We start from the raw sequence: 20,883 nt of genomic DNA, 5'->3' as shown, positions 1-20,883 counted from the left end.
CTGTAACAAAGAAAATATCACAAACACATTTTCAAGATAAAGGAGAACAAGGCAGCACTCGCACCTGCAAAGTGAAAAGGGATTAATATAAGTTGTAAAACTTGTTTCCCAATCCACTATAAATAAATATGTTTAAAACTAAAAACACTGTTTACCTGTCAATGACCATACACTCTTACATTGCTTTGTTTGAAGATCTGCTTACATGGATACACTGCTAACTATGTTAAAAGCAAAAAATAAATGCAAACAATCGTTCTAGTGTATATTTGTCTCTAATAAATACATTATTCTGATCTTGTTCTGCCTAGACAAAAACAAAAATTTTCTTAAATTTTTTATCGAAAATTTGTCTGATCTGTATGTGTTCTGGATTACGAGTATATATAAAATAAATGAAAATAATTAGTAAAATTATGTATACGAGTACAAAACATTGTGATATTTTTTCTCGATATATTTTTTCTTCTTTTTTGTTCACAAATCGTTTTCAATATAACGAAATATTATTCAACTGTCATACAAGTGAGGGGTTTAATCAACCATTTTCTACTTAAGAAAATGTCTGTACCAAGTCAGCAATATGACAGTTGTTATCCATTCGTTTAATGTGTTTGAGCTTTTGATTTTGCCATTTCATGAGGGACATTCCGTTTTGAATTTCTTTACTTTTTTGTTTGAATAAAATAGGAAATAGGGAAACATTTACAAACAAACCTTGACCGATTCACGTCCGGTGATAAAGTAAACAGGGAAGCTGGACCAGTGGATCCAGTGGTCGATGTTTTTCGCATATTAAAAAGGTAAACTATTTAGTTAGCCTGAGTATTATCGATTTTGTAATTTATATTTTGAAATCGGGAGAACACGTTTTTTGTGAAAAAGGTTACCATTGCTACTTGTTTATTGACTTTGAAGATAGACACAAAACTTTTGTGTGTTTGAAAACTTTTTTTTGGCAGAAATTTACAAATATATTGTGTAATTGAAAAAAGAATGCCTCATATTTGACTATTTACGAAATTAGAATATATATCATCAAGTTTTGAAACTAATTTGGCCGAAAACTTACGAAAGTAGATAGGATTAGAGTTATATGAACTAAAATTTCACTATTGAATGTGTTTCACTGAATGTGGACTAAAAAAAGTGGACAATCCCTTGTCAAAATCGAAGTTTGTAAACGAAGTAAAAGCGATAAACATGCACAATTAACTTTTATGCGGAGAACTTGTTGATTTGACTACTGAATTGTCATATTTGCAATTTATTTTATGTAATGTATTATCAACAGGTAATGGCTGTCGTCAGGATAAGGCAATATGGCCGCTAATGCAAACAAACGAAGAACCCCAAATTTTGTCAAATGGTTAGTAAAATTAGTAAGGACTTGAAGGCCAAACAAATAAAAAATAGATTTGTGTTTTTACTTTTTTGTTTGTAAGTTGAATTGTGTGGTTTGTGTCCATCTGATGAGTAATGCCCTGTCAAAATGATTTTAACAAGTTTTTTAATGTAGTGTTGTAACATAACGGTTCCTGCTTCAATTAGGATTAAGCATCATATTACTGAAAGTCCGTTTTATAAAAACGAAATACATATCTGAGTGGCAAAATGTCACAGGGCATGAATCTGAGGAAAAGACACATGTACTTCCGGCATCTGTACCTAGTTTTAGAATAGTTTTATTGATATTCAAGACATTTTCTTGGTATTCCCAAACGGAAGGTTTAATAGGCAGACTAAGAAGTATACTTAGCAACAAAATTAATTTAATATGTATAATTTTGATATTGCTAATGACGTAAGTTTTTCTATAATTGTTTAGCATTTCTCAGCGGTATAATACTTTTACTTTTATTATTCCTCCTTTATTTTTATTAACTTTGTATTTACATTGTAGCGTAGATCAAATGTATTCTGTCAGTGTATGATAATTTGTGTTACTTCGTCTTTTGATTGAGCTACCGTATATCGTGTTTTTTCCGCGTCGGCTTTTTTTCGCGATTTCATTACAAAATGGGCCAGTTAAATTTTCACTGTGTATAATTTTCGCGGAATGGGAAAGTACACGCAAAAATTAAACTGTATTGCATTGTTATCGATGGAAGTAATACAAATTGATCACAAAAAAATACAAGTAAACCAAACGAAAGTACACAAAAAATTTGCACATTCTTGTGATCTGTCGAAAAACACAAAATACTCCATAATTAACAGTATACTACATAACCTTTCAAATTTGGATAAAAGTGGGAATATGTAGGGAAATTTACGCGGGGTAAAACTTTCGCGTTTCTGCAGCTGCCGCGAACAAAGCGAAAATTAAATACAAGCGAAAATAATCCGAGATAGCCATTTCAATTGTGAATTTAATAGTGTGTCTTTCTATGTAGTGATGCTACACTATTGTTTCAGATATAGGAGAAGGTTTTGTACCATAAAAACGTTTAATTCCGCTGCAATTGTTCCCAAAGTCAGGAGTCTGGTGTTCAGTAATTGTCGTTTGTTGATGTGGTTCATAAGTGTTTCTCGTTTCTTGTTTTTCTATATAGATTAGACCGTTGTTACCCCGTTTGAATGGTTTCACACAGTCTAGTAAGTTTTAGGGGCCCTTTATAGATTGCTGTTTGGTGTGAGCCAATGTTCCATGTTGAAGACCGTTCCTTGACCTATAATGGTTTACGTTTATAAATTTGATGGAGAGTTGTCTCATTGTCACGCATACCACATCTTCCTTTATCGTCACATTAGAGATTTGACAAAGGGACATTGATTTGAACGAAAATATTGAAAATAAAGTAGGTTCATATATTTACTCTGAACTTTTTATCCGAATCAGAAAGGTTGACGTTGGTTCTATAAATCTCAACAGTACGAACATCCATGCCAAGAAGAATTGCCAATGTTGTCCATTCATCTTCTAAGTGTGTACATATCAATCTCAGGAAACTATTGCTGGTGAAACCTAATCACAAAGGTAAACATCTATGAAGGTTAAAAACAATCCTTCGTGATTCCAGATTCAATATCTTATGTCTCGAAAATTAAGAATTCTACTTTTAACGATTTTGTTTTGATTTATTATATTGTTATAGCAAATTAAATATATTTCCAAAAACAAAAATAATCATAACTTATTAGAAACGACATGATAGACTTAGTGCAGCATGCAAACTTTGTACTCCGTCCTTTTCAGGGTTACGTTCAGTGTTATCGTTCCGAGTCAAAAGTATAACAATTGTTAATCAATCATACTTTGCAATAACGTGAATATAATCAAATATAGGGCATCGTACGGCCTCCAACTTGCATCGATAAAACTGCACCGTATAGCTAAACAAGTCATCGACATGAAAATATGTGAAAACTTACAACCTTATTTATGATACAATCAGAACTAGTCTCATCGTCAAGGTTTAAGCATCAATTGTTATGTTGAAATTTCTTCTATCGAAATTTAATTGATAAAAAATTTAGTGTCCGTAGTGAATAAGACTCAATTCTTATAATTCAATTCACTGTTAAGGACAGTAAAGCCTCAGTTCGCTTAAAGACTACACATTGGCCTTGAAAATTTGATACCATTAATCATTTTTTCTAAATGGTTACTTTGAATGCTTTGCATGCTTTAATTCTAATTAAGGTAATATTTCAAACAATTTTTACAACGAGAATACTAGTATAATATAGTAGATATATGAAATATGAATAATACTCCATTACCTGAAAATGCTTGTACGTGAATAGGTACTTGTGCTCTAGCAACAGGAATGCCAGTCAATTCGATCGGCAAACAAATGAGCTTTTCCTCAATCTCATTTTGCGTTAATGTAGTTTTTACTCCAAAAACATTCACAAAGGCTGTTGAAGGGCTTAACACCGTGACTTCAAAGATTATGTAGTTATCTTCTTTTGGATAAAATATCAAACTCGCAGTGGAACTCCCTGAGACAGCCTTGAAATTACCATTTAGTTTAAGCACGTATTTTGCCCCTGGCATACTCTCAATGGTTCCTGAATGACGTGGAGCTTGTTCTTGATAATTCTGTTCCAGCCAGGAATGCATTCGAAGTTCTCTTTTCCGCTTAGTAGTACAGTCCACGAGGACCTTGTAAACATTGTCGTCCACTGGCTTTACCATTACAAAAAACTCTATAGAAGATTTACTTTGACTTACATTCCTTGATAACCTCCGGGTTGCATCGGCCTTTTCTGTATATCTTAAAATAGCAATGCACAATCAATAATTATGTTCTGACAACCTAATTTGTGAAATTCATAATGATATTTACCCCTCTTTTGTATAAAATTAAACATATTAGTTAACTTTTGACATGCATCAAAAAGTCATGATAATAGAAAGGTCTCTTGAATGATGCTTGAGACCTAAAACATATTGCAATTCTAAATCATTATCCTCATTGAAGAGCTGATAAAGCCATAATGAAAAAATTCAATCCCGGAAAGTAATCAAAATACACGTACTGTATAGAAATAATACAGAATATTGTGTCTGTTTTTTGTTTTAATTTCTTGTTTTCACCTGTTTTTAATCTGATCTATCGAAATGGTCAGATATATTGCTCTATATTTTGTCGCTGTGTCTATCTGTTTTCTATAAAACACATAAACACTTGTACACTTCTGACCTATTGTGTGAGATATCAGACAAGAGAAATTAATCATCATGTCGTTTGTTTTAGTTTGATTAACATTATATTTTATTAGTATTAGATATGCGAAAAGATTTATCAGATTGTAAAGACAACATTTGAAAGACTCTGTCTAACAGCTTGAAGATTTCAATAGCATGCTGTACGAAAACCCTTCTTAATTATGTTAATATTAGAGATAACATATTGTATTATAAGCTTGCACTCAAAATTAAAAACACTGTGCAATAACTGATTTGGTGTTATGAATGGTTACCCCATATTATTTGTTTTTTTCTAATATACTACTTAATGTATTCATGTTCTAACCATGCCCTGGAAATTATTCTTTTAAACTTTAATTTGACATTTATTATCTTATATGCATTTGCATATCTTCTTTTTGTCGATTTTTAAGGCTCATTTAGCTGGAACTTTGTAGCATTCTTTTAAATCTCGACTTTTAACGACATTTTAATGTAAGTGATAAGAGATATAAAAATTTACTTTGACAGCGAACTTCTTTTTATTTATTTTAGATCAGATCATTGATTTTAACATACACGGTTTTGTTTGCCTTATATTTTGTTCTTTTAAATATAAAACATTCAATAGATAAATACCGTATTTCATTACTTAGTAGTCAAAAAGACTTGAACTTTATCGACAGGATATATGTGCATATCATATTTTGGAAATCAATATTTAGTTGTTATTGCATTACTTATACTTAAATAATTAAAAATTCGGGAAACAAAATAATACGTATATTTTATAGTGCATTTGATTTTCAAATAAAGTAGGTTTTAACGACATTCAAGATTTTTTCTTAACTATACTTGTTATAAACTATAAGGTTATAATCAAAAGCTAATTTTGTTTTTTGTTCTCAAACAAACAATGCTTTAGGACATCTATATGATGATTCATTCTGTTTGCGTATTATTTTAATTTGAAATCCTTGTCTAAAATCCTTGACAAACTTTAAAAGAGGATCAGAAGGAAGATGAAAAACTAAGAATACACAATTTGGTCTAACTTACAGCTTACAGACAAAGGTTTGAAATTTCCAATAAGTTATTAACTGTTTAATAAATTTAAAAAAAACATATACATACATTCCCATGATTTGGAATAATGATGACTAATAAACAATAAGTCTGTCTATTCCTGAATATCAGTGTTAACTTGCGGATATCATTCGACAGATGGCGTCACAACCTAAATAGAATCCACCAGGATGTAAAACGTACTATGTACATGCAATATGAACATGTCTATTAGTATTAATGAACCGATAAAGGTCGACCAATGCAGTCAGGTTTTACGAAAGCGTCAATATCAGCAAAAAAATATGCCTCTAAATAATATGTACACAAACACATATACTAAGATGCTGAGAAACTATGAACTTGTGTTATAGAAAAAAGTAACAATAGTATACAGTTGTTCAAAAGTCATAAATCCATTGAAAGAAAACAAATCCGGGTTACAAACTCATACATGGGGAAATACATCAACTATATGTGGAAAACAGAAAAACTTAATTATAACATAACAAACGACGACATGTATAATAACCGACTATTTGATAACAACTACCGGTACGTTTCGAGAAAAATGATGGGTTAAACCAAGTTGTGTGGCCAGTCAAAACTCCGACTTTAATGACATTGTTAAAAATATCGCTAAAATAACAACACGACGTTAAAGGTATACAGTACAAACAAACACACGAACGCTCAGCACAAACATAAGTGGAAAACAAATGAAACACAGAAACACTTATTTATAACATAACAAACGGCAACATTTATAGAAACCGACTATTTGATAACAACTGCCGGCTGATTTCGCAAAACAATGATGGGTTGAACCAAGTTGTGTGACTAGTCAAACCTCCCGCTTATACGACATTGTGAAAAATATCGACGTGGGAGGTATACAGTACAAACAAACATGGACGCTCCACACAGAGACATGAACAAAATTTATGTAATATAAAATACATTACAAACGTGTACAATGTACACCACAGAAAAGCAACGAAAATCCCCCTTTAACAACAGCACCAGATACAACAAACAGTGATGTATACAATTATAATGAACGAGATTAAAAAATCACTTTTATTTTTACAATACTAGTTCAAAAACTTTTATGATTATCATGATTATGACGGTCTTGAAAGGTTATTTTAAATTAAAGATGTGACGAAGTCATAATTATTATGACTAAAAATCATCTTGACAATACTAAATAATACAACATATGTGATATGTACCAAAATACAGAATAAAAACCTAAAACGATAAGACAAAACACACTTTTTAGCTGAACTAAGTACATGAATGTTGAATGCATAAATACCGATACAGGTCGTTGATCAATGCAAATTCACACTCGGTAAAATTCAAATTAGAAAATAGGTCACCTTTGGTACTCAGCAGACAGACGACGTAGATGATAAACTAAAATCGTAGACGTGGTCAAAAAAATCGTTAGCTTGTTGAAACAGGGACACCTTTTTTGCTTTTATAACAAAGCAATTACATGAGATTATGTTTCATTATAATACGTTATTCTGATTAGCTACGCTGCAATCTCGCGATATTCCTTAATCAACTTCATAACACAATAAAATTCAATGATGATGACACGAGGCCCAACAATAAAGTGCCCTGGTAATTTAAATAAAACCCTTGTGTTTTCATGACCCAAGTTAAAAAATGTAATTATAAGTATTGAATGCTTGCTTTTGTAACTTCATAGGGTTGTAAAAGCGTTGAACTTGACCGTGGCAAATTTTTAGAAGGAAGCTCATATAAAGAGGAATCACGATGATGTGTTGATGTCTAAAGAGTAAAATCATAAAAATACTGGAAAATTCTAAACGGAAGGTCCCTGAAGACGATGACAATGGTTATGTCTGCGCCAATAAGAAATGCATTAAATAATTTATCGTGGACTAGAAAGAGTTCCTATAACAGAAATTTTGTCATTACATCCATAGCTTGTCACTGTTTCAAAACTTCCGATAAAATAGTCAGACGGATTGAAATGTGATTCCCGAGTAAACTTTATGTTTATTGTTGTCTAGATGTTGGAAGTACTGATATGCTGAACACTTCAATCACGACTTCTTTGCGTGGTTGGTATATGTCGGTGATTAGAAAGGAATGCCAAAGACAAAAATAAACGACAATACAGAGTGAATTGTTTAAAGGTGTAATACCACCATTGGTTTTTCAATATTAGTCTTTGTTAAATTTGCACTTTTCAAACAAATATAAGAATTTATCTTTGTTTCAAATAAAGAAATAATTGGCATGAGTAAAGTTCTTGTCAGCACAAAGGTGAGGGCAAACGAATGGACTGGCGATATTTTTGGGAACGAAACATACACTAGCAATGACATCTTGATATTATTTCTAGTCGTATCCCAAATAAAACTTAAATGATAATTTTAGTTCAGCTTCGACATACATTTGCATGTATGCCATTATAGTGATACAAAATACAAAGTCTACATAATAAGTGTAGATATTATATGGGCTTATTCATCATCTTTAAAATTAAAATAGTTAAGGAAATTGTTCAATAATTTCACTTTATAGCAAGCGAACATATAATGTCTACAATCATGTTTCTGCTCTTCTCAATTTACAGAATAAGTATTAGACAGAAATATATGCCGATTAAAAGTTATAACATTTATGACGTTTGTATTGCATTCGTGTCATTTTATTCAAGAGTTATACCAAAATGGAAGATTGGTATTTTAATTTATATTCTTAGGGGGAATATTCATTAAATTATTGTCTATTTAGGGTAAAAAATGATTGATTTCGTGACTAACCTCAATCTGTTTTGCTTGTCGTCAGACAATACTATTGCCCAAGATATATCTAGAACATACCAACGCCTTCTTGACCAATATAAAATTGACTTTTGCATACTACATGTCACACTATGCACTTTAAGTGTTTTCACATATGGTAAATGTTACAGACTTATTATTGCAAATAGTCCATAATAGAGCAATTAACCTGAATAAAGGTATAAGCTGAAGCAATAAGCATTAGAAAAGTAGTCCTCAGAAAAGTCTTACGCGATGAAAACATACCACAGTATTTTCTGGGAACACACACATGTACAGACAGCAAAAAATAATCTTTTCTAGATGTTATAAAAAAGAAAATGTGGTATGATTGCCAATGAGACAACTATCCACAAAAGACCAAAATGACACAGACATTAAGAACTATAGGTCACCGTACGGCCTTCAACAATGAGCAAAGCCCATACCGCATAGTCAGCTATCATAGGCCACAATAAGACAATGTAAAACAATTCAAACGAGAAAACTAACGGCCTTATTTATGTTCAAAAATGAACGAAAAACAAATATGTAACATATAAACAAACGAAAACCACTGAATTACAAGCTCCTGACTTGGGACAGGCACTAATATAATTATTTTCATTAAATAAAAAAGAGACGAAGTTTCCTGTCCAATTTTTAATGTTCACTTTAAGAACGGTGGTGTTCCTTTTGTGATCTGTGGTACCTTCTTACGGTTTGTATATGTCACGTCTTATTCGCTATGTCCGCGTCTGTAGTTGCTGTTTACATTGCCATGAACGGCATTTTTGTATAACTGATAAATCATCTAGTCAAGGATTTCGTTACCATACACTTATAAAAATATTTACCAAATTCATTCATATATACAAATATTGAATAAGGAATAGTATTTTTACTTGCAAAGTTCTTATCGAAACGGCATATCGTATTCTTAGTTTCACGGGTGCAGAATTGAACCTTTCGTTTATTGTTTTTTCTTGGTATTATCATTGACCTATTTTCGACTTGTCATTACTATTTACTTATGTTTTGGCATTACACATGTTTTCTCAGACTGAATATGACGTCTTTATATAAGATCCTTTAGATATGTAATTAATGGTCAATGTTGATACTGTTGTCCGATAAAACATGATTGATCATTAAATGTAATTGGCTTATAACTAGCTTTCAGTAGATGCGAGTATATGTTTTCATGTAATTTGAGTGTCTTGTTTTATTATAGTTTTTTTGTGCCCTGTGCCGATTTGTTTAGTGAAGTCCATTTCAGCTGACTTTTACAGTATGTTCTTATCTTTCACCTTTAACACCACTAAAATAGTTTAAAGGATTGTTTGGTGCTCTAAAATATGGTTAATTCCTACAAATTCTGTATATGCTTGTGTTTAGAGCATGTAGTTAAGTGGTTCAGTTGTCTTGGTGAGTTGACGTCTTTCATATTTGATTTCCATAATTTGTTATAAACTGGGCATTTGGTTTTCTGAATTGAATAACATTGACATTTTTCATGTCAGTATCTTTTATAGCAGCCTATACGGTATGTGGTTTTCTGATTGTTGGAGGATGTACAGTTGTCTATAATTACTTGCATCCCATTGATTTTAACTATGGTGGATAGTTGTCTCTTTTGCAATCATACTACATCTCTCAATAGTTACACTGAAGGTTACATCAAAGTATTATAAGATATGGGTTTTTTTGCAGTCAATTCGCATTTGCCTTCATCTACACACATTCGTAAAGAAACAAGAACAGAATATTACACATGAGAAACCTAAATTTGAAGAAGCCTAGTTATTCAACCAGTGGACATTGTTCATCCTTATCTCTTTATTGAAATATATGTCAGATGAAGATATTATACAAAGAGCACATGAAAATGTCAAAAAATGTTCACTTCTATTTGGTTAATATTAGTTTATTATTAGTTGTGTCTAAAAATTAAGTAAAAAGTACGATAATTTGCAGCAAATTATCTACTGTTTTCATTTGACAACAAATCAATCTTTTCTGCCATGTTGCTTTTAACTTGTGAACTACTATTTAATTTATATTTCTAATGTAATTTGCAAATAATAACGAAACTTTAACAATTTGTACTTAACTTGTTTCTTGAATTATTTTCATACCCTCTTGATAGAAGATTTTGAAAGCAATCGAATACTAAGCATGCAAGCAAGGGACTCTACCGAGCATAACCCCCCTCCCCCAAATAACATTCCGTTAATGAAAATGGCTCGATAACTATAAAATGCATATAAAACTAATCTTCAAATGAAACGCTCAAAATCCACAACTTTGTAATGAAAAAATACACATAAAGGATATAAAAAATAGGATTCCACGTAACGTATCGAGAAGACTAATATAAACATCTTATGATACAAATGAGCTGTGTCGATTCACATACACCTTGCCAAACAAAAACAAACAATATGCAAGAAAAATTGTCTGATACATAACAGAAAAAAACCTGAACCATCTATCGTCACAAATGCCCAAGAATCTTATACCAATTTAAGTTCCTTTTTTTACAAAGAATACAGATGATGTATTAAAATGTACCAATGATGAAAATTGACTAAATTTATGACATCAGTGTCCATGTTTGATTACCTTGGTATTTCCATATAGTCATAACCAATTAACACTGATCAATCAATTATCTATTGTTACATTTATCGTCAGTGGACACTAGTACTGTACAAAGACATTTATTAACAGGTCATTTACATGCCAAGACAATTCATCAACATGATCAATTATAACACTCATAATAAGATTACCATCCAGTTCATTTTTCAAGCATAACAGCTGAGGTATCATTTACATAAAGTATAGTAGAACGCCTACCTTCTTCTTGTTTTTTAAATTGGCATTGACAATAATTTTGTAAATTTTACATAATATACCTCTTTCACACCAAAAACATCATTGTTTATGACTAAAATAAATAATGTACTTTTGCTTTTAAAATAATCCATTGTACTTGCATCGTAATCAATTTTGATTATATTCATCTTAATGTAAGTGAACTTACATTTTTCATTTAATGATCTTTCCGTAAAAATGAATAAGCTTTTCACATTTGTGTACTCAGATTCAAGATGGATAAGTCTGCATTTGATTATCAGGGGAAATTTAAACAAAATCATCGTATTTGAATATTTATTTGTTATGATATGTTAACTTATGTGACTCTATGACTAAGGGTTGGTAATGCATAAATCATGTATAGAAAGATGAATTTTCCTTTTCAAAGCAAAATAATCACGCTTCTTTTGGATTCTTTCAGATTCTGTCGTTGTATTTGTTTTACTTTAATTTGTATCTTCGTAATGGTTTATACGATGCGGACATCGGTAAACTACTAATACCTACAGATGCTGAATTCACTAGCAATTTGACCAAGAAGTCATATTTTACCAGAAGCTACGATGATCTGAATTGTAAATCGATAAATGTCGTCTACGGATTAGAGTGCAACCTTTGCGGATTGGTATACGTCGGTGAAACGAAAAGAAGGCTAAAAAAACGTATGTGCGGTCATAGATCAGACATTAACCTCAATGCTAACGACATTCTATACCAGCATTTCAATCAGCCCGATCATTCCATCGTTTCTATGACAGTTCGCATTATCGAAAAGATATACCATAGCTCTAACAATCCTAATCTTTCAACGACTCTCCGTAGACAAAAAGAAGACTACTGGATTAGACAATTGGGAACTGCAACACCGTATGGCTGCAATGACAAAATTGATGGTATAGGTATTCTATCTAGTCTTTCGTGTAACTCGGTGAATGTGATGAATATTTTCAACTCGACTCCTCGACGTAGACGCAATCATGGTCATCGTCATTATACATCACCTTCTCTGCATGATGTCTCTATTAATGACTTGCTGTCATTCATACAAAAGCCGTTAGGTATTCATCACATTCGCACGAAACTTTATTCATTACCCCTTTCAAAACTTCATTCTCTGTTCAATTTATGTTTGGAATCCACGGTTACAAACCCTCATTCAAACCAATACAAACTTCAGGCTATAATTTCGGATATTTCAAGTCACAGACTTGTCAAGCCAGTTCGCATTGGAAAAGATGAAAAAGAGAAAAGATCTTTTCTAAATCTTTCCTTTGCCAACAAAGGTCTCGATGGCGTCTACCTAGGCAATATCCTTCATCTTAAATTAGTTCAATCGAAAATACCTCCTTATTTCAAAGACCAGTCTGTACCAATAATTTCTTATACCTATACCAAACCTATTGCAACTAAAATTTTCAATTACAAACGCGTTTTGCAGAATCTCGATATTGACGACTTCAAGTCTAAACCTCCTGATTACACTTGTGCTAGTTCCCAATTCATATATAATCCTGCTGGCCATGTTATTACCGGTGACCTTAACATTGTTAATAACACTTCTCTACGAAATGTGTTATCGAAAGGTCCGAAATATCATGAGCCTAAATCCATCAATTGGAAATACAACTTTAAAATTTTGATGGACTCAGTCGAGGATTATGCCAGGCAATGGGCTAAACGTGAAAAGGAAGACGTAGACACTCTATCCGAATGGATTAAGGCAGTGAGGTCGTTAATACAAATCAGAATCAAGAAACTGAATGGGTCCATCAATGCCCATGCTACGTCAATCTTTAAAGACCCAAATGTTGCTAAACACTTATCCGACCTCCATGATAAATATGTTGTTGTCCCCGCAGACAAAGCCCCAAATAACATCGTTTTTGTCTGTAAAAGTCACTACATTAATTGCTTGATAAACGAATTAGGTATAGACAATTCACTTGGAAACTCAACATATACCCTCACGACACTTACCAAAGAGGAAATCCTGGATAATCATAGGTCTGTTCTTTGTTCCTTTGGTATTTCAACCAAAGATGAAGAACTGGATTTTCCATCACTGTATTGGATACCTAAACTACATAAGTGTCCTTACAAACAACGGTATATTGCTGGGTCTTCCAAGTGCTCCACGAAACCTCTTTCTAAATTATTAACATCTATTTCATCAGCAATCAAAGACGGGCTTCAAAGTTATTGTGAAACTGCCTATTCTAGAGGTGGCGTGAATCAGATGTGGATACTTAAAAATTCCAAAGATCTTTTAGAGTACATACAATCTAACTCTCTTTCATCTTGTAACAGTATTAAAACATTTGACTTTTCTACTCTTTACACAAGTATTCCACATTCCAAACTAAAAGACAAATTGAAAGAGTTGGTATTACTTTGCTTCATAAAAAAGAATGGCCAACGTAGATACAAGTATCTTGTCTTAGGGAAGGACAAATCATACTTTGTAAAGAATCACTCTGATTCCAACAAAAAATTCTCATAAACCGATATTATCAAGATGCTTGATTTCTTGATTGACAACATATTTGTAACGTTCGGAGGACGTGTTTTTCAACAGACTGTCGGCATCCCAATGGGAACAAACTGTGCCCCTCTACTTGCCGACTTGTTTCTTTATTATTATGAGGCTGACTTCATGCAGGAACTTCTAAGGAAGAAAGATAAGAAGTTAGCAATATCCTTTAACTCTACTTTCCGCTATATAGATGACGTTCTTTCACTAAACAATTCAAAATTTGGTAACTATGTGGAACGCATCTATCACATCGAATTGAAGATAAAGGATACTACAGATACAGTTAGGTCGGCTTCATATCTTGACTTACATCTAGAAATTGACAATGAGGGTCGATTGAAAACAAAACTTTACGACAAAAGAGATGATTTTAGCTTTCCAATTGTGAACTTTCTATTTCTAAGTAGCAACATTCCAGCAGCACCTGCATACGGGGTAAATATTCCCCAATTGATACGATATTCCTGTGCTTGCATATCCTATCATGATTTTCTTGATAGAGGGTTACTGCTCACAAGGAAGCTATTAAACCAAGAGTTCCAAATGGTGAAGTTGAAATCATCCCTTCGTAAATTTTACGGACGCCATCACGAGTTGGTTGACCGTTATGGAATAACCGTTTCACAAATGATATCGGATATGTTCCTTACGTCGTAACTATAATCCCCTTCCCTTTCATGAATGTGACCTACCGAATTAGACTATTTACCGGATTTGTAATCACATAAGCAATACGACGGGTGCCACATGTGGAGCAGGATCTGCTTACCCTTCCGGAGCACCTGAGATCACTCCTAGTTTTTGGTGGGGTTCGTGTTGTTTATTCTTTAGTTTTCTATGTTGTGTCATGTGTACTATTGTTTTTTTGTTTGTCTTTTTTCATTTTTAGCCATGGCGTTGTCAGTTTGTTTTAGATTTATGAGTTTGACTGTCCCTTTGGTATCTTTCGTCCCTCTTTTAATCTATACGATTTATATCAATATATCACTTTAAGATTCAAAATCATTTGAATCGTTTTTAAGGTACCCATTGAAACAGTATCCCTTTCTGCTTTGATTCCGAATGGAGATATGTAGGTAAGGTTGAATTTAAACATAACGTCTGTTTAGCAATCCTTTTAATAGATACCACAATGTTTAAGCAGACATTTCGAATATGATTATCTTATACATGTAATACAGCATAAATTCTATTTTTTACATTCAGCACGTATTGATCAGACATGTTTACAATGCAGGAAAAAACATACAAAAGGTCGTCATTTTATCAGAAAAAGGCATTTAAAATAAACGTCTTATTTCCAAGAAAAATATGTTACTTTTTATCTAAGAGCACTTTTTACCACTTCCGGTTTTAGTGTGGTTTGTGTTGCTCGTTTAGTTTTCTATGTTGTGTTTTTATCTAAGAATTCAAAAATATTAAACATCTTAATTATTAAGATTCATCTGAATAACACGTTTATAAAGACAAAGAGATTTTTTATATTTGTCAATGTTACAACTATCTATCAGAGACTGAAGGAACTATTTGTCACTGGACGACATTCAACAGTATAAGAAAGACTTGTACTGTTTTGTATTCTTCATAGGCTCTGTTGGTTTTTTTACAGGAGCCAGCAACCATCGTCAACCACTAATTTAAATGAATGGTTGTTCACTTCAAACAAGCACACTGAAAACGTGTTCGGATTCCTTTGGATTAATCCTCCTCTTACCTGTAACAGGGGTGTAACAGAGAGTCATAAGGACATATGTATGTGATTTATGTTTAGTATTTGCGGCTTTTGAACATTTGTAGTGAATGTTTAGTAGTACTCTGTTGTCCCTTTCTACCATAGATAACTTGCAAAATGTTTTTTCAATGACATTTGTGAATGAAATAGTTGGCAGAGAGCCAGTGTTGTTTCCTCGAGTTGGTGACATTAATGTCGCAGCATCAATCTAAAGTGATCCTTCATTTAGTTTTAACTACTTTTCGGTGACTGAAAAACTGCAATTGGGGTATCGAAATAGAATGAACAGATTTCGACATAAATATTGTATTACATGAATTATATGTATCGGATCTCATTACACTTGCTTTATTGCCATAAAATCGGATATTACTTTGTATTCAAAGAAAGATAATTCTGAAAGCCAAATTCATTTTTCTGATGAAGTGAAAATGGTTTATATTCTAAGTAACCGATAAACGCGAAAGACCTACATTTGAAAGCCAGTGAATCTTAAGCAACACAAAATTAATTAAAAGTTCAGGGGCATCATAACTTATTTTCTTACTTGAATATTCGACCTTTTTCCTTAAGTTTCTAATATTAACAAATACCTTGTGTTTACTCATATACAGCAAAAAATATTTAAAAAAACTTTTTTAAAGACATAACGAAACTTCACCTTGCCACGATGACGTGTTTTAAACATTTCAATTATGGACAAATTAATGATTCCTTCTGTCTCAGAGGGTATTATCAGCCTAATGCTGACGTGATTTTTTTTGTTGCAATTTAACTGTTCACAATCTATTACAATTATTCAAAATACTTATGTTTGTTTTATTAATACTCTTCAAATTTTAATTTGGTATTGGTTTCCAACTGTTGTATTTCTTTCCCTATTGTTGTTCTGTCGACTAAGCACGCGTGCTTTATTATAAGACTGGTATCTTTAATGAGATTAAAAATCGTTTTGTCAATGATTGAAGTGAACCCGAGAGATATCAGAAGCATAGGTGTTTTGAGTCAATTATTTGTTCATTTTTTTTATTATTATTTTTGGAAATATCAAGGGTTTTCTACCGATTGCCACCTTTCCCCGAGGCGTACATTGCCTTTAACAGATTTGTGTCAGCTTTTGTTTTCAATGGTTATTAATCATGTTAATATCAACACTGTATTAAAGTTTACCTCCTGCGAATCTGGCGTACAAAATATACAAGCATGGCACCGTGGATAATTTTTGTTTTAAAAATTTAGATCTTCCTATCAGTATGAATACTACTATGTCCTCTTTTTCATAATTCACCATCCGGTTTTTGGAAATACAAAACCCCCGCTTGTCCATATGGTGTCTTCAAATCTCAACTGATACACTATTCAAGCGCATGCTCACATTATACTGACTTCGTTTAAAGGGGTATGAAAATGCCCTGACTGGGTTATTTTAATGAATAACTGAAAATTACGCCACATAAGTTTTACGGTCATTGAATACTTAATTGATACAATATGGATGTGTTTCACTACGCAAAACTTATAAACACAAAAATACTGAACTCCGAGGAAAATTCAAAACGGAAAGACCTTAATCAAATGTCAAAATCAACAGCACAAACACATCAAACGAATGGACAGCTAGCGATATTTTCGCGGTCTTATATATTTTGGTACAAGAAAAGTCATATGAACGATGTCCTTTTATATGTTTTGACGGAATGAGGGTTTTATGATATAGACGCACCTAGTTTCGCTTCATTTGAACTGCATGAGTAACATCATGTTTCTTTTACTTTCTGTTTTTTTCTAGATTATTCGAAATGAATTTACGATATTTGAAATCGGTAAACTACTATTGACTGTCATTGATATCAGATCAAATTTAAATTTGAATACATTATTTTGAAACAAGTATTGTTTGTGTGTGTGTGTATTTGAAGCCCAGTAAATGATACAAAAGGGTACATATAACTCAATGGGATTTACAATTTACTTAAAGAATACATCTACTGTCAGAAAGTGTAAAACAAAATATGTGTCACTTACATTTATACAGCATCTAGTAAGAATTAACTGAAATGGCTGCTTGTTAAATGTGTCGTATGGTGACCTATAGTTAATTAATCTCTGTTAGAGATATGTCTCATTTGTAATCACAAATTGTCATTGTTTATTTCCAGTTAGCATGTGTATGAAAGGTCCAAGACACTTCTGTTTTCTTGTTAATTGATATGATACTTAATAAATTTGTGGTGTTCTTTCCGAATTTGATAACGGTTAGTAGAAAGAACAGAAAACATATGCTAACATGATAAGGGTTAGGACTGAGTACTGTTATTTGATCTTATATATATCCATCATTAAACACCTTTGCATTATTTGTTTTATGTCTAGGTTTAAGTTTAAAGTGTTTTTGTTGAAGTGCATTGGAAGCATTTAATTCCCGGAAAATAGCTTACTAATTATACCAAGTCAAGAACATGACTGTTGTTATTTATTTGTTAGATGATTTTGAGCTTGTTATTTTGCCAATTGATTAGTGATTTCCCGTTTTGAATTTTCCTCCGATTTAAGTATTTATGTATTTTTTCTTTTTGTGTACCCAACTCAGGTAAATGAATTGAACACCGGATTGGAAAATCAATTACAACATCAATGGAACTCATTTTTGTTTGAAATAGAAATGCCTAAAATCCATTCGAAATGTGTTATGATGATAAACATTTGTGTTGCAGTCCCTTGTGCACTGTTTTTGTCATTAAACACCCAATAAAACAGTCCATGACAAACAGCTGTTGCGATAATAATTTAATGATTTAAACATACGACTTACAAACCAGATTAAATTCTATTAAATGAAAATGGTTCAGATTAAAGCCCGTTAGGTGACAAATCTAAAACAAAAAACAACAAAAAAACAACGCACGGATTAATCACTATTAGGTGAAAAAAATAACAAAACATATTTTTAACTTTCTTTACAATAATATTTATATAAAAAAGTAAAACATTTGCACACATCACATCAATTTGTTTTTTTCGCAATTACATGTAATAAATCATATAACTAGTAAGTTTTTATGCGTTATCTAATAAACAGTTACTTGAGACAGAATTCTTATACAGTGAAACGTTTAAGCAACGTTTACAGACAAAACATGCATAAGCACATAACTGTAACATTACAATATGTTTCACGTAGTCAATAACATACATGTGAATCGCCATAAGCCGGTCATTTCATCTATTTGTCATAAGTTTTAATGCTACAAATTGAATAGTTCACATTATGATGTGCATGTACACTTCAATCTTTTGTAACTTGTTTGATTATCAATTGAACAACAATTCATTGTTTTCTATCATTTATATTCATTGTTGCAGTCAACTTTTTCCAGCCTTCGTGAAGTTAATAAACAATGTAAAGGCAACACTGCAATATGAACAATTGATTTAATTGTATACTCTACCTTACTGATTATGATATACTTGCACACAATATTACTAAATGTTCATACTTTTCTGTTAAGGTTTTTGAATATTTGGTCGTTTCCCATCATTTCAGATAAATATTTTCGAAAAAATATAGATTGAAAAGGTAATGAAACATTTTCGGAGCTACTAGACAGAAAACAAAGCTAGTATTATGTGTTGTGTTTTCATGGGAACTAATGTATTTGGAAGGATTAAACAGATTTCATAGTCATAAGTTATATTTTCTTTAGTAATGGTTATAAGGTTTTCCAAATTTTCCTCAAATACCGCATTGCAAACTTTTTCAATCTTAATCGTTTTTTGTTGTAATTAATAGCTATATGTATCACTTCCGAATATAAGTTTTGTTTTATAAACCAATATCTTTATATTATAGAATGACTCAAATTTTCCTTTTATCTGTATTAATGTAGGAATATTGAATACTTTTAAATCAAATTTCACATTACAAGCGTACCATTTTCCATTTATTAAGAGCGAAACAAAAGTTAACATACAGACAGACAACACCATTGATCAAAATCATTAATAACTGTATATATCAGTTAACAGTACAGTTGCGAACTTGTCCTTTTTTATATTATTTTTGTAACATTTAGAAATCCTATGAAGCAAAGCAAAAGTACATTCGTATATCATAAGTTCATGTATGTGATGACCTATAAATGAAATCAATTTTAATGTGATATTCGAATATTAAACGGTTCGAATTATCTCCCTTACACTAGAACACCATGTGATGTGTTACCTAATGTTCGTAACGTAGCTAGTTGGGAGTTAACTGTTAGAAGAAAATACATCTTGATGCAATGGAATTATACGTACAGGATGAGTTGAAATGGTATCTTTTAGGTACATAATATGTAACACATAATCAATATGAAAAATAAAATGTTCTGAAAACAGATATGCTATGAATTCTTGTAGGTGTACTGTATAATTCAATAAACAAGAAGGAAATATACTTTCGTAAGTCTGGGTGAAACTAGAACAAAAACTGGTAACTTTACATACCTGGCCTATTTCTTCTCTCTTTTGTAAAAGAATTGAAAGAAGTTTTACAGAGGCATCAAATTTCAGTAAAATTGAAACCTATATATCTTCATATAGGTCCACTAGAATAAATGTTTTAAATCTCGACAAGTATGAATATAAAGAAGAAAAATGATGAAGTGATGTACAGACAATGATATGTTGTAAAATATTTCATTTAATTCTCAAACAAAAAAATAAACACACCTTTAAAAACAACAGATAATAACACAAACTACTATTGACAATATTTGCAGAAACTGTGTTAGGCAGATTGTTTCTATTATCTCAAATCAGATAATAAAAATAATAAAAACTGAAAGTCAAATACACTATAAGGAATAAAATAAATCAATGCAATATTCCAACTCTTTTTTAAATTTAAATCGGATATATATTGAGAATTTAGAATAATCTAACATCAAGGTAGGGGTGTTTCCCGGGGTAGACACTTTATTGATTTAAAGTGTTATATTTTGTAATACACTGTCTTAAAAGCACACTTTAAAATCAAAGATAACATTTAAATTTGAGATATCAAATAATTTTTATATCTGCGCCCCTAAATTTCTGACGGATTTATTCATTTTTTCAAAAATTAAAATGAATATCATTTGATTTCCTAATGATTCCTTACTTCAAATAAAGGACATCGCTCGAAGTCATGAAAGAGCAACAACTTAGAAAACAATCGTCTATATCTAGATAATTTTGA

At 31.7% G+C, this 20,883-nt stretch overlaps 1 protein-coding gene across 1 annotated transcript in view; it reads right to left on the bottom strand.

The window, feature by feature from the left end:
- The window catches only part of LOC143056410 (uncharacterized), a 33,408-nt gene extending 27,537 nt beyond the window's left edge, over window positions 1-5,871 (bottom strand). Inside the window, exons 1-3 of the mRNA XM_076229837.1 lie at window positions 5,774-5,871; window positions 3,727-4,223; window positions 2,820-2,968 (exon numbers count right to left, since the gene is read on the bottom strand). Coding sequence (XP_076085952.1) covers window positions 2,820-2,968; window positions 3,727-4,223; window positions 5,774-5,781 — 654 coding nt within the window. The 5' untranslated portion in view covers window positions 5,782-5,871. The remainder of the gene's footprint in view (window positions 1-2,819; window positions 2,969-3,726; window positions 4,224-5,773) is intronic.
- Between the last annotated feature and the right edge of the window lie 15,012 nt (window positions 5,872-20,883).

Source organism: Mytilus galloprovincialis, chromosome 1, assembly GCF_965363235.1.
Source record: "Mytilus galloprovincialis chromosome 1, xbMytGall1.hap1.1, whole genome shotgun sequence".
NCBI lineage: Eukaryota > Metazoa > Mollusca > Bivalvia > Mytilida > Mytilidae > Mytilus > Mytilus galloprovincialis.
Note: the sequence above shows the minus strand (reverse complement) of the source record. Positions and strands in the feature narration are given on the sequence as shown.